Below are 22,471 nucleotides of genomic sequence, written 5' to 3'. Positions count from 1 at the left end.
CTCTATCTAGTTTTTAGGATTCATGTGGAGAACTGATCACATTTAGGTGATATTTATGCATATTGAAAACTCAAAAGGGTTTATAAACTTTCAAGCACCACTATAGGTGTCTAACACTAGCAACACATTGCTTCCTAAAGCTTCTAAATTTTATAAAGGAAATAACCAGATTTTTATTCCTTTTTCTTCTTTTTTTCAGCAAATCACAATCCTTGACAAACACCTTCAACATCTCAGAATCTTCACAGCGAGGTATCACAAACGAAGATGAGGCAAAGGCTGAAACCATCCGCAACCTGAGAAAGTCATTTGCTAGCCTGTTTTCTGATTAGCGTCACAATCCAACCTTAGAGCAATTTTGGATATTTGGGTCTTCTTTTCTTGCATATTCCTCACTCATTTTATAGTTCCCTATACAAATTTGTGTTTAAATGTATCGGTCATTATAGTTTCTTGTATGTATTCCTATATTCAGCAAAGGGGAAAAAATCAAGAGAGAATTCAATCTGCCTCCCTGTGATCTGGATCCTATTGGCGTCTAAATTTAACAGAACTAACAGAAAGCAAATACATGTCCATCATCACCTACACGCAGAGGTCATCTCATGCACAATCAGGCCTATAGAATGCTGCAGTGCATATAAACTGCCTTGAACACTTGCTGTGCCATTTATGGCAGATGTGCAGAAAAGAGGCAAATGAGGTGAAACACATAATCATCTCCCTCAATGTTCATTTATCTTAACTCTTTTTATCTACTAGCATGATTCTTCATGTCTTTTATAAGTCAGTTTTAGTTTACTTTTTTAAAAACTCAATTATGAAACTACTACTCAGAAAATGTGTTATCTGTTACATCCTCTTCAAATCCAGAATTATTCTTTCTCAATTCAATTTTACTGGACTAAATTATTTTAATTCTTAGGTAGCACACAACTGAAGCATTTTACTTTGGTTGGTTATACAATCAGGATGAAATCCATTCTGATTCCCAGGTGCAATAGTGTATAGAGATCATTTGGCATTAAAATCCTTTGCTTGCTCTGTTACAATGGTGCAATTTGCCCAAGACCTAGTATCAACTGTCCTATTCCAAAGTAATAAATTAAACTATAATGGTGTAGCAATAGCAATAGCAATAGCAGTTAGACTTATATACCGCTTCATAGGGCTTTCAGCCCTCTCTAAGCGGTTTACAGAGTCAGCATATTGCCCCCAACAACAATCCGGGTCCTCATTTTACCCACCTCGGAAGGATGGAAGGCTGAGTCAACCCTGAGCTGGTGAGATTTGAACAGCCGAACTGCAGAACTGCAGTCAGCTGAAGTAGCCTGCAGTGCTGCATTTAACCACTGCGCCACCTCGGCTCTTTACACTGAAGTACCATGTATGGAAACGAATACACAGGTCTTGAACTGTATCAGCACACCAGAATTCATATTTAGAGCTGTGTATCATGCATTTCAGAAAAAGATAATTGAAGCAAAGATCTTTGATCCCAGCCTCAAAGTTCTCCCCAATATCAGTATCCAAATTACGCAGTATGCCATAACATTTTTAGCCACCCAAGTCAGGATACAAATGAAGTGTTAAAAGAGATGAGGAAAATATGAGTTCCGTTGCAAAAATTTTAGAGATTTCTCACTTTAAGCATTGATATGATCCATCTCCTTTTACTTTTATCTATGCAAAACTGATGCAAATGGGACATGGCATTATGTGTGCATTTGCTGTATATAGATTGTACAGCAGGCATGTCCAACCCGCATGTGGCCCTAGACAGCTAGTAATGCAGCCCCACAAGATTGTAAATTTTTAACATTGTGATTTATATACATTAACTACCGTTTTATATGCGGCTCAAGACAATTCTTCACTCAATTCAGGCTAGGGAAGCCAAAGGTTGGACACCCATGCTCTAGAGCCGTGATGGCAAGCCTATGGCATGTGTCACAGGTGGCACAGAGCCCTCTCTGCGGACATGTGAGCCGTCACCCCAGCTCAGCTCCACCATGCATGTGTGCGCACCTCCCGCCGGCCAGCTAGTTTTCGTGTCTCTGCCACACATGCGCAGGGGATGGGGGAAATGTGGAAGATGGGCATTCATGCGCGGGTTGGGGCACAGAGAGGTCATGGAGCATGCACGGGGGTCATGTGCACATGTACGGGATGGAGTTCGTGCGGGAATGCATGTGCATGCATGGGATGGGGCACACACAGTGGTCGTGCGCATGCACGGAGGGATTGTACACACATTGCATTTTGGGTGCACTTGCATGCACGCTTTCGGCACTCAGCAACAAAAAGGTTAAGTCATCACTGCTCTAGAGTAAGTCTACTGCAAGCACATAATTTTTCAACTCAGTAGAGCCAAGTTCAAAAAAGCCAAACTGCTTTGTTCTTTAGTATCGTTTGCACAGGGAAAACTCTGAATAGGTTAGCAAGAGCTACTTTTTTCCAAGTTCTAGAAGGGAACCTTACCTACTTCCCCGCCTTTTCCCTAAATCCTGTAACAACATTTGGTAGACTGATGAAAATAAAGATTACCACTACTTTGAATGTTTACCAGCTATATGGAATGCATCTGAAGAACAATTCAGCATTTTAAGAGAAGAAAAGATAAGGATCCACTTCCATTTCAAATTACCCAACTGGAATTGCTTGTCAAACCCAGCCTATAGTTTCAGTTTCAAGCTAAATGTTGACAGCCAGGTGAACAAATTTCTTCAATTTTATCAGTGTGACTTACTTCTCTGAATGTGTCATGTGCGATGGCCCTGTACAGCCAACTGTTCAATGACTTCAGTGTGCAATAGGAAAATTCCGACAGAATTTGCTAGTAGAGTTTCCCATCCCCAGCACATAATAAATTAATGTAATTCTTAGATCTACTAAATTTCAACTTCAATTCTCTTCTCAAGTAAGTTTAACCTACCTCAATAAGGATAGAACCATTACATATTAGTCCATTTTGCACTGGAATATTACAGAAATGTTAAATAATTCCTCTCATAAGCAGCCTATTTTGCAAGCCAAAGAACTAATTATACCAATGTTGTTGGAACAAAGGTCTTTATCATCTGCAATATTCTGAGCAGTATGCATCCCGAGTGGAAAAATGCCACCACAGTGCAAGTATTAGAAATACAATTACAAAGAACCAATTGTTTAGTAGCAAAGCAAAATTGTGTTGTTAAGACTCAAGCAATTTTAGAACTGATTTATGCATGTTTGAGTTCTAACAAGGTTGATTACAGCACTTTACTGTATTATAAACTAGCACTTAAGTATTAACTGTTGGTCTGTTGGTGACATGATAGCAGTGTTCTAATACCTAAGGGGCTGCCACAAAGAACAGGGGGTTAATTTATTCTCCAAAGCACCTGAAGGTAGGACAAGAAGCAATGGATGGAAACTAATCAAGGAGAGAACTAAGACATTTCCTGAAAGTTAGAACAAATAATCAGTGGTCACAAATACTGTGATAGTAAATAAACACATCTTTATAATACTCCACCTATAAAGTACTATATATTCTAAATATAGTACAACCACATCTTTAATTTAGGCTTAATATGTGAGTTCATTAATGTAAAACTAATTTAAATTTAAATTTCATCAAGTTGAAATTTAGAATGAGACAAAACTGACACATCAAATCAGTGCACTTAAGTGATCATTTTTGTTTTGTTAATAAGGCTGAAAATACTATACAGAGAAAAATTCGGAGGAATAGCAAAGATAATACATTTTCCCTTGAGCAGCCATCAATAGACAGTCATCGATTATTTATGCTCAACCTTAGAAGATCACCTTCTAATAAGACTTATATTTCTTTATCCACTGATCAACTAGACTCAGTTATGTCTATTTATCTCTAAGAATTGCACATCTTGTAATTATACATTTAAAAATAACTAGGAATGTTTACCCAATTTAGTTGGCTGAAAAATGTTAAAAACAATAATCATGCTCATTAGTCCCATTAATTACACGATTCTTTAAATGTACAGATGGCCCTGTCATTTTATTTCATAAAGTACTTGGGGTACTTTCTGTTGATATTTACTAGAAAAAAAATTGAAATAGAAAGGCAGCAACTTTTTGCCAGGTCTTCTGACATTCACCATTTCTCATCTTCTGGGTTATACTGTGTAGCATGTTATTATTCAACTATTTGTAAGGTGAATAGTTCAATGTCTTATTCTCTCATATGTAAAAAAAAATCATTTAAACTCAATATTCTTTGTGCTTTGAAATCCCCAATACCAACATTGCTTTTCAAGTAATAAAGAAAATACATAAAGTGTCCGAAGAACAATCAAATCAGGTGATTTTTGCAGCCTTCCAAGTGCCAGATATTGCATAGAACAGAAAATCTTTTCATGGAAAAAACACTGAGTCAGACTAATTACTGGGAGAAAAGAACATAGCACAAATATTTAAATAACAGATCTAAAAATGAAAACAACCCAGACCAACTTAGAATCTTATATTTTAAAGTGCTTTTTATCTGATGCAACAAAAGCAAACCTCCTTTTACTTTCTAGGGAGCCTGCCACTGTAAATGAAAAGAATAGTGTCCCTCAATATTCTTGCAAAAGGTATCGGCGTTTTCAAGGGAGGCAGGAAAAATTGTTTGCATTGAACTGTTGGGCCCAAGTCTATGGAATCAATACACTATAGTACTTATGCATCGTCATAACTTTAAAACAGTAGACATCATAGCTCTGAAGCTGTACAATTTTAAAGTAAGCCCACAAAGAGAGGTTTATCAATAAGGCTGAAAGAGTTCTCATATGAATGCACGGCGACTATCAATTGGGCGGCTCCGATTGGCTCTTCCTGGGAGAGTTGGATTGGGTTCTGGAAATGACACAAAAGGATCGAAATATGGTAAAGTGGAGAATGGATCTAAGTGTGGGGCAATAGGAAGATACTGATTTGGAAGCTCAGCGGGGCCAGGAAAGAGGGAGCTTATTGGATCACCAATGGAAGGGACTGCTAACCTCTCATCAAATTCACCACCAATGATATTGGGGGGATAAAGTGGATTAGGACAAAAAGGATTCGGATACAATGGACTGGGGTGAAATGGCACAGGGAGGGGAGGAGGGGGCAGAAACATTGTGTGTCTCCACTTCAGCGCGTCTTTCTTCTGCTTCAATTTTTTCTTGTACAGCTGTAGAAAGGGGGAAAATAAAATTTAGCTTGACATTTCATAGCATTCGTTGTTACAAAAGTTTTCTAGTACAGGCATAGATATTTAGAATATATGAACCAAATTTATTATCACAACTATCTCCATGCCTTCTGCAGCTTCATAGTTTTTTTATTTCATGCAATTTTTCAGTCGATATGAGAGTTCAGACCAGAATCCAACAGCTTGAAAGAAGCGGTGCAGGCTGGCATCCATTTGAATAATAATGTTCATCTGCTCTTTCAGCTGAGATCTTTAAAGTAGCGTTTGCTTCCTATGATAACTGGAGGTTTCAGTTAGCTGAGAGTGTAACTTGGTTATTCTAACTGCACATATTCTTTAAAAAAAAGCAAAGCAAAACCAAAAAAACATATCATGACATCCACTTACTTCTTTCCAATCTGTGTCTCGAGATCTGGCAACCGGATCTGCATAAACATGTAAGATACAAATCAGCTTGCTACAGTAATTCTATAACGATGTAGACAACACATTAGGTAACTTGCATTGATTGCATGACTGCCCCAAGACAATAACCATTTATTGGACACAATGTTCAAACAGCTTCATAGACGTATAATTCCTTACAAAGAACCCTGGCAAATTAACTTGTAAAGCTGTCAACAAGCCTCTCATTCAGCGTCATACCATTAGAAAAAAAGTTTTATGAACAATTACCTCTGAAATCTCGCAAGTATATGAACCTCCACAATAACTGGTCATTTGAAGCAGCATAAAGATCATGACAAACAGCAGACAAAGAAATTAATGAGCGAAAGTCCAAGAGCCTGAAGATTCGGAGTTTCAGCTCCAATGGAAGAACCACCAGGCCAAACACATCAGGTAGATTCAATGCTAAAAGGAGAAGGGGAAGAACAACATTATTACAACATTCCAACAGTTTTCTTATCCATTTCATAATTATAATTACATACTGCATGAAACAAAGCATATTGGTAAGATTTAGCTAAAGAAAAAGCCTATTTTTATGCAAATGCTTTGAATTTAATCATGCATTTATCAAAGACATCAAAAATGACATAATACTAAGCTCGTTTAACTGGGTTCTCTTTACCTACTTTTAGGACTTCTATTGGAAACAGATCGCATCAGAAAAATTATACAGAAATACTGAAACTTCAAAAGAGTTCATTAATTTTAAGCATCACTGTATTTCTATCGAAACATATGACTAAGTGGGACTAAAAAGACAATGTTACCAGAGGTATGATGGCCACTAACCAAATTGTCAATAGTCCCTGAAATAAAACTCTAAAGCACCCTCCCTAACAGATTTAGAAGGCACTTATTTAGGGAGAAGTCACATTAGACTTTCCACAATGAAAGGTTTCACTCTCCTGATTAGAGCCAAAATCCTTTGGCAGCTACATAATGAGATCAGTATGCAATATCATCCAGTTTTTCTTCAGCCTAATCAAAAAGAAAAGAAAAGAAACAAAAAACACCCCTATTCAGATCAAAGTTAATATATTATTGCTTTACTATGTTGTCAAGCCACATAGGAAATAGCCTCTTTCTGGCTCAACTACAATAGAATGTTGCCTGTTAAGTGAAACAGAAATTGTTTCAAAAGGCACTTACAGATTTTAATCTATTTTATAACATTTCTCAAATTAGAATTTGGTACTTGTTCAACTTGCAAGTCACAGCTGCAGCCATGATAGGATGAGAAGCAGAAGGAAGTGTCTAATTTATAAATAGCAAAAGAATTATGACTTAGAAACTGAGTAGCCATCTAGTGGTGGAGACAGAATCTTTCTGAGTTGAGATCCATTCTGGTTACTTGGCATCAGAGCGTCACAGAGAGTAGCAAATTTGTTTGCACAAATGAACTTCAGGCTGTACCCTTGAGGGTCTACACCAGGGGTCTCAAATTGGATTTCTTCGAGGGCCAGATCAGCATTGTAATCATCATCCACAGGCAGGGCGGGGGGAGGAGAGGGATGCGACGGATGCCTCCTGCAGCACTCTGCCAGCCAAAACATAGTGCAGGGCGCCAGCATGCTGCCAGCCAAAACCGGACATAGGGGACATGAATGGCCCCCATGCACCCCGTTTTCAGCCTGGATGGCCTGCAGCATTCTGCCAGCCAAAATGGGGCACGGTGGCACGCACAGCCCCCCGTGCCCCATTTTGACCAGTAGTGCACGCTCCCCCCATGCCCTGTTTTGGCAGGCAGAATTCTGGAAGCCATCCAAGGTGAAAATGGGACACAAGGGTGGGCCACATGCAGCCTCCCCATGCCCCATTTCGCCGGCATCCCATTTTTGCCGGAAGGGTGGTGTCCGTCCTGTCCCTCCCCCCACCCAGCTGGAAGCAACACGGGCATGTCCTTTGCTATTTCCAGGCCAGCCCTGCAGGCCTTGAGTTTGACACCCCTGGTCTAGACCACTATTTTTCAAACTTGGCAACTTTTAAGATATCTGTACTTCAGTTCCCAGTATTGCCCAAGTTCAGTTTCTGGGAGTTGAAACCAACACATCTTACTTGCTGAGGTTGAGAAACACTAGTTTAGTCAGCAGCAGAGAGCTCAATGTATAGAGAGTCATCTCAACTCTTAACACAGTTTGAACCAAACATGATCACATTTAATAAGTAAAGGGAATCCAGAATCATACTGAAATTTTTTTACTATTATACTCTCAAAGCATTCTTGCTAAATGAGTTCAGTTGTGTGTGTGTCCATGTCTTATGCTAAGCACGTTGGGCTACAAACATACTTCACTCATCATTCTCGGTGGTTTTACCTGTTCCATAATAAATATTCTACAATAAGATTTATAAGACTCCTTCCATGATGTGCTTACCTTGCCGAGTAGCAGCCAGAAGAGGGTATACCAGTCGATCTTTAAAGAGACAAGAGAGCTTCTGCAGGTCCTTATACACACCTGCAACATTTCCTTTAGGAAAAAATAAAAATAAGTATCATCTGCTCAGTATATTCTATTCTAATTATTTGTCTCCAAGAATAAATCACCAAGCAGTAAAATGGAAAACAGCTGGTTCTATCATTCAGACTGGAATATGCTGTAATAATTTGATTTACAACAAATAGCAAAGCCTGCATGGGCTGATGAATTTGGTGGACCTATTAGCATGGTTAAACAGCACAAAAGAGAATCTATGGAAAGTTTATTTTAAAGTTTTTAATGAGGCAGAAGATAAGAAACTGCATTATATCGACTGTCAATAATAAGCATCTATGGCTGTTTCATTATTTCACTTTGAGCTGGGAAACTATTGTTGTCCCCTTTATGAATGCTATTAGAATTTTGAACACAATGGGTCCCCCTAGTGAGGCATTATCTGCCATTACACCATTAGCTTAATATTGCATAAACAAGCAAGTGGTTTACAAAGAAAAGATTGTGTAAACGTTTTTTTTACAGATACAGCCTTAGAAATGTAAATGGTGAAAGGTTGAAAGTGGAAGGTTGCCTCTTGTGAAGCCTGTATTAGAATCTAGCTCAAAACCTCCCCCTGGACACAACATTTTCCTACAGGTTATTGTGCAGAAATGAAAGAAAACACATTTGGACAAGTTTGGATAAAGCTCTAACTTAGATTAGTTGCACAAATCGAAAGGATTGGCATAAAGCTTCCAACTCAAGCATCAGTATCTCCTTCTGCTGTGGCCAAGAAGGAGAATAAACCAGAATTGAAAATAAAAGCAAATAAAAGTAAAGTCTTCTTGATAAATTGTGTTTGTGTGTGTGTCAACACAACTAATCTGTCAATCTGTATTTGCTTGTTAATTTCCCACATGTATTTTAAATTATCTTTTAAAAAAGCTGTTTATTTTAAATTGGTATCAAATTCTCCAGATTTACCATGGGTTTCTTGAAACATTAGAATAAATATGTTTTTATGTTTGGGGGGGGAGGGGAATGTATCATAATATTTTTGTCAGCCACACACTTTTTTTCACCTGTAGCAGATTTTCTAGACCCACCACAATTGTCTAGATCAATGATGACAAATCTTTTTGGCACTGACCAGGTGGCCGGCGCACACATGCGTGCAGAGAGGCTCTGAGTGCCATCTCTGGCACGCGTGATGTAGGTTCGCCATCACAGGTCTCTAATGTATAAGTATTTTCTACAGCCCTAAGAGAAAATATGTCTCTTGCAATATATTTTTACATTGCTTGGAATGTTTTGTTTTCATAAAATATTTTACTAACAAACTCAAAGCCTGATAGGAGATCATGAGGTCTTTGTAGTTATTTGAATAAGTTTTAAATATTCAATGATGCAACTTAAAAATGCCTCCCATCTACTGCACTCAGCTTCATCTTCTAATTTGCTCAGTTAACAATTACAATTACTGTGGCATTACTCATCTATTAGCTTCTTGCTGTTCAAAATTCAGATTCAGATACCTGAGTGTTCAAAGCAGATAAATGTTGCTGGCAGAAGCTGTAGTCTCTTCACACTTTTGATGTCAATGTCAATCTTCAGCATTGCTAAAAAATAAAAAAAGACACTAAAAGAACTTAACAAAAACATTACTGATGATTCTGAACTTCCTGGGGAAACTCAACAGAATAAATTTAGCCAATAGCAGTGCGTGCTATGAGAAACACAATAAAAAATACAACAGACAACACCCTTCTTTCCCATTGGAGCCTGTGTGGCATAATATTCCAGGATATATGAAGGAATCTAACTAGCTTGGATTATCAAGTGTAATGTGTTACAAAATGAATAGTTCAATTTTTTCTGTGCTCATGGAAAGTCTCCCTCACTTCCTTCGAAAGGGACTTTTCTGATACCTTAAACAGCATCTAAGATGGGACTGCCTACTGTTCTATCTCTTTTGATACTGTATCTCGTTATCTGTTTACAGCCTAGTGCTTCTTTTTAAGCAAATCAGTTTAAATATACTACTAAAGGCTTCATGACTGATTACTTGTAACCTTCAACCTTCAAACCTACAAAACATGCATCACAGGGCACTATTTTTTCAATCAACATACCCTTAAATGGGCTAACAAATCAAACCCATAACTCTCATGCAATTGAAATTTGCCTAAATTGTGGGCAGTTCAGTTCTGCCGCAGTCAGCTAGACACATGATTGTCAATTACAACACTCCCTATCAGCTTTCCACAAGAAACACCAATGGGCAAGACAACAATAAGTAGGAAGCCGTTCCCATCCCCATAGCTTTTTTGCCTGCCAGATGTCATTCTATTTCTCTTTCTATTTATCTTTGGAAATATCTCTGGAGCAAAGGTTCATTGAGCCATAGAGTTATCTAGTTATTATTACTTTACCATTGTCTCATTTAAATGAATATTTTATAAGTGTTTTAAATGAGCACCGAGAGTAGGAGAATTGATGAAAGACTGAAGAGCTGGTTGGAAATGAAGCAGGAACATAGAATGGCCACTATCAGATCTCAATTTGCTGCTCAGAGGAAGAGCTGGAGCCAATTTGATGCAGAGCATCAGGAAGAGAGATTTGGAAGACAGTGGGCATGGACATGAATCAATCAGCCACGGATGGAGAAGGACTGCAAGGAGAGCTGGTGGCGAGATTTGTGAAACAGGGAGGATGTGCTGGGAAGTCAACAAAAGGGTTGGAGGAAGATGATTAGGGTGACTGATAACCAATGTAAATTCCATGCACATCTGGTTAAAAATGTTCAGTCTGGAGATAATAAATATCACATTTCTTCCAAGACAAAGATGATAGGCAGTTGAAACATTGGAAGAAGGAAAACATCAATCTTGGCAAAAGTTGTATTGAAACCTTTGCAAAATCAGCTAAGAAAGCTTTTTTCTAGAGTTTATGTGTCCAAGTTTACATTTTTATTGCTGATTCTTCAGAGATGGACATGACAGTCAAGTTGCAAAATATTAAAAACTACCATTTCTTTTTTAATATAGTTCAAAAGGCTAATTTATCTCACTTCATAGCACTTCTCAACGCATTTTGACATATTTAGTAACGCCTAAAAGCTGACATCACGTATGATGTAAGAGTCAACTGATTCTTATGTCTTTTAAGTTTGTTAGCAGTTACATAGCATGGAAGACAAAGAATAACAAATAAATATCAGAATATACCTACCATTGATAACAATAAGATCTCCCAGAGGCACACAAGTAAGGGCAGCAATGCCATTTTCACAGAGGGGATGGGCATACTGTAGCTTATAAACACCTCTGTTCCGCCATTTGTCAGGCATTCTTGTTGCCTTTGACTGTGTTCCCTATAAATAATAAAAGAGGAATTTAACAAGGCAACTAAAACTTGACTACAGATTTGTTGTGTGTTTCCAATGGCACTACTAAAATCATAGGGAGGGGAATATTGATTAGGGCAACAGTGCAACTAAAGCATGTAAACAGTCATTGTCAAATCTTTCTCAGTCAGTCAGGCAAGAAATTACAAGAAAGCCTTACCGAGAACCACAATTCTAATCAGGAGATTTATTGTTATCAAGTTAATAAAGCCATTACAAAAGTGGCCCTCGAGTACCAATGAGGCCCCATTCATCCTGAAATAAAAGTTCCTGCTTGTGTGCCTCTTCATCCAACCTCTGTAATGTTAACAGGCTAGAAGTCACTTTCTTTTGATCAAGAGTCCATGTCCACCTCCTTCGAGAGCTTTCACAGGTCAGGTGTGCATTGTTTGCAGCCCAGCCCAGCGGAAAGCAGTCCCAATCATTGGCAGAGCTTTACACCTTATTGTTAATTATATATTTATGCAATTTGATAACTAGTTTTCATTAAGATCATCATCTAAAATTATGCTGTTGATAATGAAGAGGCTAAATTGAAATGTTATGAATCAAACTCAAAGCCACAAATATTTGCCAAAAAAAGTACCGAGATTAAAATATCAAATTCAGAACTTAATTCTGCATACATTGCTGCGCTGGGAAGTTTGATAAATCTTTGATAACTCATACTCACTATCCCAGTTCTAACTAGTCTAATTATTTTTAATGTGATACACTCTACATATTAGAAAGGAGAAATCTATATTCTATTATTTCATTCATCTTCCATGGGCTAACCCTAACCCTAAATAGCTTCCATGCTAAAGCTCATTAAAAAGGGACAATCAGATATGTTTCTTTAATTGGAATTCTGCATTTATTTTAATATTCAACATTCACAATACAAATTTATGTTGTAAAGCAACACCTAGAATACTATATGCAATTCTGGTTTTCACATTTCTTTCACTAGATAATGTGTTGTGCTCAATGGGTATGCAGTACAAATTACGACTAATGCAGAACAATGTGTGGCCATAATATTCTGGATTGTGACAACCAATATATTCATGAGCAATAGTATGTGTTATCAGCTAATCATGACTTACTAGAAACCAACATTATCTTATTACTGACCTAAGATCTATGTCAATGATGAAAATTATGAGAAATTATGAGAAATGAAAATCAACCAAATCTGATGGGATGCATAGTATTCACATTCAGACATCCTTTGTAAAAATTCGCTTACTTGAGGTATATATCCTGTCTCCATCATAATAAGATGGATCAAAACTATCAAGGCATCATTGGCACTGGTACATTCTGCAGAATGGTATAGGGTCTGAAGCGAGTGTGGTACTTGTCCATCCGTAGCTTCAGAGCAAAGCATTGGCTCTGAAGGATAAGAACCTGAAGCTTCTTGGAAGTCAAAGTCATCAGATACAGCTTCTGAAGCAAATGCTTGGCTGGATTCTTCCTTGAAAGGATAGCAGCAGAAACAAGAGAGCATTAAAATTATATTAAAATTATATTTAAAATGATAAGAGCAAAGGGTTTCTGTGAAAAAAACTGGTTCCTCTAAAATTAATGAAAGCAGTATCTCAGTATTTTCCCTACTCAATATTTTCCCTACTAGGCATAATAGCAATAGCACTTAGACTTTTATACCGCTTCATAGTGCTTTACAGCCCTTTCTAAGCGGTTTACAGAGTCAGCATATTGCTCCCAACAATCTGGGTCCTCATTTTACCCACCTTGGAAGGATGGAAGGCTGAGTCAATCTTGAACCTAGTGAGATTTGAACTGCCAAATTACAGGCAGCAAAGGTAGCCTGCAGTACTGCACTCTAATCTCTGCACCACCGTGGCTCACTTAAGACATCTACACTTGTAATGGACTTACCATATGGTCTATATTCATCTGAATATCATCTTGAACTGTATGGTCTGGTACATCTACATTGTGTCTTTCGCTATCTTGAATTTTTAATTGATTGTGACAAATGGCTGAAGTGGATGGTTCATGATTATTCTGTTGTGGTTGCAGAGATGAAGTGTGAGCTGGAAATACTCTTAATTCTGTCTCAGTATCTTCCAATATCAAACAAATCAAGTCTCCTGAAACAATCCCAAATGATGCTAGGGTTTCCTCATCTCCAGTAAGGGAGTCTTTGTTGTTCAATGTTATCGCAAACTTGATGTCAGAACTGCAGGGAAACAACATTAAGCACGCATTTTGTATTGTGAAACACACAACTGCAAACTAAAAGAGATCCTTAATTACCTAATTCCACAATTTACTATAATGCAACCAATAAGAATAACCACTAAAACCAAAACAATTCTCAAACTAATTCATTTTCACCTGCCTTTATTATACATGTTACTTTTTTTAGAAATGTAAGTCTAATACATATTTAAAAGTAGTATTTGTAGTATTAGCATTTAAATTATTAGTAGCAGAATGCGAAAGAGGAAGGCCACATTTCTAAAAGAATGCTTTCAGTCTTACCAAATAAAAAATATTATCAAAGCTCTTGAATTTGCCTGCATTGCAGTAGCTAAATAGTATCTAACTTATGATTTGCCTTTCAAAAGTATTATTTTACGTTTTGCATGTAATTTTTTAAAAAGAAAATTAATAGGTACCAAGGGAAATCTTTCACAATCAAACACAATGTCCATCTCCATAAAACCTAAATGGTGCATTTCACCTTACAACATTTGCAACTCACTTTTGAACACAAGAGATATTTTAATATTCAACAATCACAAAATCAGTTTTTATACATATTTTTTTCAGTGACTATTATTTTACAGGACGTTTGAGGAAAACAGCAATGTTTAATTTTTAAAATAATTACTTTTTTCACTGTAAACTCAAGGAAAATCAATCCCAAATCTCTAGCATACCAAACCCTACCACTATAAGTCTCAGCTATGAAACTCTAGCATTCATTTTTCTGGGATTCCAGAAAACGCTTAATACCTGGCTCTATTCCCAGGCCTGGGATTAATGTAGGTAATTTATTGGCTGAACCCCTATCATATTGTTTTTGTACTATTTGATGTTATGGTTCAAGTTATTTTTGTGGGATATGTGTGTGTGTTTGTAAGCCACTCAGTCTTCTAGAGAGGATATCCAGAATTCAACTGAATAAAATAAGCCATTGTGACAAGTAATTAGAGGTATGTGTACTACTAACACTTTAATAAATCACATTAATTTCCATGAAATAACTATCAGTTTCTATTGTAACTGTAGCCCATAAATGAAACTGAACATGTAATCTTACTTTGACTTTCAGTTTCAAAAGAAAAATACTATCATCTTTCTTACAGTATATCTCTCATGAACAGGACAGAAAAAGTCTGATTCTAACCATCACAACATAATCTTAATACCTTCATGAATATACCTATGACTAGTAAGACTGGATTCAGGATTATAGATCAACTAGTTCACTAAAATACAATCTCATCTCTGTACAGTTTACTTGGGAAAATAAAATGTGTTTCTTAGTATATTGACTCAGTTACTTAATTCTCCAATTACTCTACACATTAGTTTATTTGAAAAGTTAGGAATCCAGGAATCCATCATTCAATGAAAACATTTCTAAAATATCCATCAAGCCACATGAATTAAAAGGTTTGCTATATAAGTTTTGAAATTAAATCTGCTCTACAGAAAGGAATAGATATTCAGTAACTAGATCAAAACCTGTGCAGATTCCCCACGATACTTGCAAAAACGTGGTTTTTTTTCCAATAAACTAGGTACAGATGTACAATTCTGAAAATTAGGCAAACCTGAAAGATGACGACTTGGCATTAGGTGGAGGGAGGAAGAAAATGAATCAGTTCTAGTCTAACTTGCTACACTGCTTAGACAATATGTCTTGCAAAACTGTTTTACCAAAAATTCAAAAGACTTCAACATTAAAAAAATGACTAAAGATTGGGAAATATAATCACTGAAGACACTATTCAGGTGATATGTTCTCCACTTTTTCAGAAAGCAAGATTCTGAACATTGCTGGTATGTAAATATTTATTTTTGTTTTGCTTTGGTCAATGCATTGAAACATTGACCAAGCTATTTCTAGCCTGAAATGCATAAGCTTTTTTTTTTTTAAGAAAACTGTCATGTTTTCCTCTGCACAAAAATTGTGTGTGAAGGATGGGACTGACTCCACATACATTCCACGTAATTTATAATGCTACAAATGCCAACAATACTGCAAGCCCCATCATTAAGCCAAAAATCCTAAAATCTGATTCTACACTGTAACAATAAAGCCTCCTATAAGCCATGCCTAACTTCTGGCTAACTCCCTAAATACATCCATGTAACTTTCTCGGCAGCAATACAGAAAGTGGGTAAAACCATCCCGTTCCTTGAGATGCTTTCCCCAACTCCCCGCTAGTTGCCAATCTGACAGTTAAGTTTTTAACTTAAAGCAATCCATCTTGGGAACCAATCTTGTTAGGATATCAAGTTAACATGTAGTTTTAGTCACGAGGGAAATCCTCCTCTTAATATTTCCCTCATTCCTATTTTGTGCCAGGCCAAAATATATAGGCAGGTAGGCAGGCAGGCAGATCCTTTGGATCCCCAAATTATTTATTCGTCTGTTCCATTCACTGTCACTATCGAATTGAAGCGTTTTGATGACCTCCAAGCCTACCGTCCCTGTCCTAAAGTTCCCTTTTATTCGTATCCATTTCATGTATTCAAATCATCGTTTAGACTTATATATGTTATCTAATACATGCTTGAGGAAATAAATAAATAAAAGTATAAAACATGTATTGTCTTCCACGAGTCTTCTCCGACTCTGGGCCATTCCTCTGGGCTCTCCTACAAATGGAAACCGTTTCCATTTCCTAAAAAAGGGAAAGCCCGGCTTCCCATCACTCTCGTCGACCACCCCCCCTCACACTCATTGCCAGGCAGCTCCGCTCGCCGATACCTGTAACCCCAAGCGGGCAGGAGGGTTTGGCCAAGGTGCGCACGCAGATCCCTCAGCCGTGGCTCCGCCTCCGCCAACTCCAACGGAGCCGTCTGCCTCTGCAGCCGTACGCGGAGCTTCATGGCGGCGAACTACGCTCGCGCCGCCTAAGCTCCCTGGCCCCCTCCTCCCCGCCCCGCGCGCCCCAGAGGCCCCTTCGCGAAGGTGGCGGCACAGGAGGCCGCAAGCGAAGACGCCGCCGCCGTTGTTTGTTGTGGGTTTGGGCTGCCGAGGAACCGCCTCCTTGACCCCGGCGACCTTGCGATGACGTAGTTCCGTTCTTCGGCTTGAACCCTCCCCTCTCGGCGCCTGCGTCGTTCCACGCAACCACTCCCCCGCCCCTCACCGAAGGAAGGCAGAAACAGACGGTGCTGCGCGATGATAATTCGGCGCTCGCCTTATCATACCTGCTCTCTACCGAAGTTGATGACATCGGCCTTCTTCTCGTCTGGCGCTTCTCTGATAGCCAAGGGCTGTCATCTAAAGCCGGGCTGAGGAATTCTGGGAGTTGAAGTCCACAAGTCTTCAAGTGGCCAAGGTTGGAGACCCCTGATCTAAAGCAGGGGTCGCCAACTTTGGCAACTTTAAGCCTGGCGAACTTCAACTCCCAGAATTCCCCCACCTGGCTGGGGGAATTCTAGGACTTGAAGTCCACTTGTCTTAAAGTTGGCGAAGTTGGAGACCCCTGATCTAAAGAGGATTCCCATGGGTGCTTTTTCAAGAGGCAACTGGAGTTTCTGGTTTTTTTCCCCTTGAAGACATTTCACTTCTCATCCAAGAAGATTCTTTAATTTCTTCAGAGCTGAAAAAGCTTCTTGGTTGAGAAGTGAAATGTCTTTAAGGAAAAAAACTAGAAAGTCCAGTTGCCTCTTGAAAAAGCACCTTTGGGACAGCCATGACCTGGATGACTGAGAATCTCCATAGACTAAAAGAGGATTCCTTATCCTGGGGGTCGAGCCATCCTTGTCCACAGCATCTGGTTATGGGATGTCATCAGGCTGCACAAAACAGGATGTGGAGGGGGGGGGGGGTTGGTGATTTATGACGGCAGGGTCTTGCTTTACAACAGGATTACAACATGGCAGCTCTATTATGGAACGATTCATGTTGTTAAAAAAGGAAGAATCTCGTTCAAATAATCTCAGTTGCTGGTACCTTTGTGGACACTTCTAGATGACTGTAATGGGAGCAATATGAAAGTGGTTTTATCTCCAGTTACTTTTTCCACTTCACAATTTGGGGGGGGGGGGTTTCTGGTGGTCTCCCATCCATATACTTACTAGGTCTAACAGGTCTGAGCTTCTTGGCTTCCAAGCCCAGATAGGTTGGCATATGCTACACACCAACACTTTATATACATACATTCACACACATACACACATGGAAATATATACATTTATTTTATATTAAATGGGAATGGGTTTATATATTGTGCCAAGCATAATTTTTTTCATTATGGTTTGTTAAAAGAAGCCATAATTGCTTGTACATTAAACTAAGTTTTAAAATATGATTTATAAATTCCATTGACTGGATAAATACTAGAAACCGTAACTACCACAGAATGGCTTGATGCTAGTTATTCAATCAAATGCCCCATTTATGGTAAAATTGACTGGAATCATTTCTTGTATTACCTCATCATATAGTCTTTGTTTTAGTAGGAATCGTGTTAATGTTAAATTTAACTGTAAATAAAATCAAATTTAGTTTTGCTTCTAGCCCTGTCTATGACTTTTCTGAAGTGAGCCAAGATACCATTTAAAGGCCAACTATGGCCCTTAGTCCAGAAAAATTACCGTATGTGCTATTATTAATTATGTGAAGCATTATAATTATGATTTTAAACCATGGTTTGTATCTTATCTCACATTTACAGCTTATTCAATAAACCATGTTTAACTACTTGTAACAGTGCAATGTGTGAATCACTGACATGTTTATGGAGTTATTGTTCAGTTGCAAAACAGTGAACTTCTGAATATCTGAAAACATGTAACATAAATCATGATTAACATACCTCTATTAAGTTAATAGCATAGTTCTTGGATTCATTTTATTACTTAATTACAATTTATCAAAGGTACTACTAGGCCTATAAATTGTTTGCCTATCAAACAATCTTAAATGAACATTTGTATTTGTACCTATACAACATCCTAGATTTTACTGCACTTTCAGTTCATTACCATACAGTTCAATATCATATTGGACAATATTTTTTCTTTCCCAGTGAAAATGATTAAATGAGCATCCATCTTGGGTATTAGGGGCTGGAATAGTCTCCTGCAATGTTCCTTTGCCATTCTAAAAGAGAATTGAATACAGGTGAAACCCTAGGGATATTTGTCTTTTCCATCAGACAGACTTGGCACTGAACATGTAGCATTTTGCTGCTGATCATTAAAATATCTTTGTGAGTTGGCACACTTTTTATTTTATTCTGATGTTAGCAAAAAAAAAATCTAGAAAGACTCCAAGCTGGCTTAATTGGCAATCAAACTTACGTGGGAGAAGTCCCAATGGTAATTACACAGAAGTAGACACACATTCATTTGCCTTGATTCCCTTCTAACTATCATTCAGAAACTGGAGAACCATATATATTTAGAAGCTAGTCATATAGTCATGTAGAGATAGAAGCTTGCAGTTTGAGTGAAGGGGCAAGAGTACACAAAATTCTCGCTCCATTCCTGAACTTCCAGTTTGCCCATAGGGCTGATTTTTCGTGCTTTGGAGGCTTCGGGGAAGCCACTGGAGGGCAAAAAACGGCCTCAAAAGAAAGCTGAAGTCAGCTGGCCAGTGCCCCCATGCGGGCTGGCCAGTTGACAGGGCATCACATCGCGTGCCCTAACAAATGGCTCCACCTGTTACCTGTAGCACATGTGCCATAGGTTCGCCATCACAGTTCTAATGCAATATTTTCTATAAAAACATGGTTCTCTATCACTTTCTCTAAAAATGGATCAGAAATTCTCTTCTTTCCATAAAGTCTTACGTTCAATTTTAATCCAGGAAGAAAACCATTAAGCTGCTTTAAAAAAATAATCATATACATTCTAACTTTGGTTGAGAAAGTGAAGTTGAAAGGAGATGAAGAGAAATTGATAAATTAATTTGTAGGACATCATTTGAAGGGATTAAATATTAAAAATTATGATGTGTTCTATCTGGCAGCTTCTAACAGACTTGCTGAATGATGAGGTTTTATGCTAGTAGGTAGAAACTGAGGTATATGGGATAAAGAGGTTTTTGGTTGAAATACACTATATTGCCAAAAGTATTCGCTCAGAACTGAGTCTGATTATGTGGATGGGTGAGCAAATACTTTTGGCAGTATAGTGTATTAGAGAAGGATATTAAGTTACTGAAAATGTTGTCTTGATGAAAGGGAATGTAATTTCTTTTTAAAAATTGTTTCATTTTATATACTTTTCCTCCCTTTTCCCTTGACCTGTTTTCTTTGCAATTTTCATTGTTTCTTTTTTAAATTTTTTTACATTTCTCTTCATTTGTATTCTTTTTAACCTGCGATAAAAATATTTTTTAAAATGTAACTTTCGCTGGCTGAATTAAAAATTAAATAAAATACATGTAACAGAAATAACCTGGTGCCAAGCCATGAAGGCCTTTGAGGATAGTAAACATTGGAGGTGAAACACAGCTTCTTAAAGTTTTTAAACTTCAGCATTTCTGAGTAGCTGCTATGGACAGAGTCTCAGTTCAGTTAGCTGGCATGTCCTCATTTCTGACTAACCGTTTCAGGATGCTGAATTGTGCATCCGGGACCACAAACAATGAAACCACATATACAAACAAAAGTAATCAGGCCAACATTGTTTTTAAAAAATGAATGAAGTGTTTGCTTCTGCTTGTAGGATGTACAGTTCTCTCAGTTCTCCTTGCAGTATCGTGCTCAGAAAAAAATTGCTCCGTAAATTGCTTCTGACATTTAGAATACTGGGAGTCTTTAAAGGTAAGGTCTTTCTTTTCAAAGATTACTACAATTATCCTGTACCTTGATTTTAACCCTACATGTACTCCTGGGTTTTGTTTTCTGATCTTAATTTGCTTTGCAAATTAAGGGTGTTGTAAGCAGACTTTAATTTCTTTCAAGGAGACCTGTTGAAATCAGGGATAATCATGATAAAGCATCTCTTTTATTTCAGGACTAAGCCTGCATCTATGCATTGAAATTAATATGATGTCTATAGGATTCTACTTTTTTTTCTACAAAACTATTTACAATGAAGACATTTTAAAAATATGCAGATGACAATGTTACAGCTGTTAAATATATGGCAAAGGATGTATGATAGACTCATAATGGAATTTTTGAAATCTCATGTAAACATATTCCTAATAATTTTAGATCTAAATATTTAATTGTTATTGGCTAATTGTGCCTTAAATTTTACTTTTAACAAACATGAAATTAGGATTAGCATTATGAAAAAACTAAGTTTACAATATATTTTAACAGGTAATACTCAACAAAAGGTGAATAAGGAAGATGAGATTCTGGTGGGTTGTCATTCTTTTAAGTTTGTTTCTTTTTCAACTTGAGGCTAACCCTGAAGTCAGAATAAGAATTACACAAAGGGGATTGAATTATGGTAAATTGATTTATTTTATTTTGCAACTATATTTCAATATACTTCAAACCTTTTATATAATACTATGGATTTCCTCAAAGCATCATAGCAATTGCAATGGTCATCTCAGAGAACTTGAGTAATTTGAGCCTGCAGCATACATCTGCCTAAAATGCTGTTAGTAAACATGCTTAAGGAATCTCATATCTATAAAGTAGAAATTAAATTGCATACCTACATAAGTCCATTCCTAACTGTCTGAAAATGAAATACAATAAGCATTTCCATTTATTAATAGAAGTAAGATCTTCCTTATGAAGTAAGAACTTCATTTCCAATTTTAAGTACTCATTAAATTCTCTTCCCTTTCCATGCAGTTGACAAAATAACCTTCTTTCTTGACAATATTTCAAGGTATGTAAGAAGCAGAATATGAAGAATTAGAATAATTACTAACAAATCTGCCCCTAATTTTCCATCTTCAAACATGCTCACAAGAATATTGGGTTGGGTGGCTTATGAATCCAAGTAAATAATAAATAAATTGGCAGATGATGGATCTGAAGATTATGTATTTCCTTTAGCAAAAGAAATTGGAATGAAGCTCCTTGAACAAGAACTAAAGGCAAGAATATTTCCAGATGAGATTGGCACTGAGAAATACTTTTTTGGCACAGTTGACTACACAGTATCAAGGTAGTTTGATTATTTGTGCCATTTATGTGTTATCTTAATTTTAATTTCTGAATTTTGTGACAATATACCAGTTTCTTGGTATAAAATATATTCATTTATTTCAGTATAACTGCTGCTATTTATTATTTTTTTCTATAAATGCATATTTTATTTTACAGTTATTCTTTTAGTTTTATAAGCCATGTCAAAGAACTTTATTCTGAGTTAACATGTCCTTCTTTACATTACATAGATTAAGCTTCATTTCATCTTGCAATATGATATGTCAAGCTTCTCTCTTTATAGGATTCAAATCATGTCTATTTCAGTATATAATTCTTCTGTGATCCTGATACCTGAAAATGGTATTAGACTATTACTTAAAAATATTTCTGTGACAGTTACTACACACTGGACCTTCAACAACTGGTTGATGTAAGTGCAATTTTGTAAATTTAAGGCTATTTATTCTGTCACCTGATAACTGAAAATAATTAAAGCTATGCATTTGATTAGATGCTTTCATCCAGGTAGTATTTAAATTGGAAATTTTAAAAAAACTGAAAAATAAATATACTTTTTAAACCAAATGAAATATTGAGTTTAACTCTTGCTATGTCTTTTTATTTTTCCCTGTGTAGTGACTATCAGGGAGAAGTTGAAATATCCATTTTAGGACTGTCTATTACAACTGATATGATTGTGGCACTAAATAATATAGGAGATTTGCTG

General features: G+C 37.1%; 2 protein-coding genes across 3 annotated transcripts in view; one reads left to right on the top strand and one right to left on the bottom strand.

Annotated features, from left to right (window-relative positions):
- SYN3 (synapsin III) overlaps positions 1-779 on the top strand; it is a 178,712-nt gene extending 177,933 nt beyond the window's left edge. For both annotated transcript variants that reach the window (XM_032221727.1, XM_032221728.1), the window contains one exon: positions 200-779. In XM_032221727.1, the coding sequence (XP_032077618.1) occupies positions 200-332 (133 nt within the window). In that variant the 3' untranslated portion in view covers positions 333-779. The remainder of the gene's footprint in view (positions 1-199) is intronic.
- Positions 780-4,204: 3,425 nt separating this feature from the next.
- On the bottom strand, positions 4,205-16,716 carry FBXO7 (F-box protein 7). The gene is made up of 9 exons (XM_032221610.1): positions 16,431-16,716; positions 13,358-13,661; positions 12,705-12,932; positions 11,299-11,440; positions 9,603-9,686; positions 8,029-8,121; positions 5,879-6,055; positions 5,591-5,628; positions 4,205-5,182 (listed from the first exon to the last, which is right to left on the bottom strand). The coding sequence occupies exons 1-9, from the start codon at positions 16,550-16,552 to the stop codon at positions 4,796-4,798; spliced, it is 1,575 nt and encodes a 524-aa protein (XP_032077501.1). The 5' UTR covers positions 16,553-16,716; the 3' UTR covers positions 4,205-4,795.
- Between the last annotated feature and the right edge of the window lie 5,755 nt (positions 16,717-22,471).

The sequence above is a fragment of the Thamnophis elegans genome, chromosome 7, assembly GCF_009769535.1.
Source record: "Thamnophis elegans isolate rThaEle1 chromosome 7, rThaEle1.pri, whole genome shotgun sequence".
Taxonomy (NCBI): Eukaryota; Metazoa; Chordata; class Lepidosauria; order Squamata; family Colubridae; genus Thamnophis; species Thamnophis elegans.
This window is presented reverse-complemented; position numbering and strand designations above follow the sequence as displayed.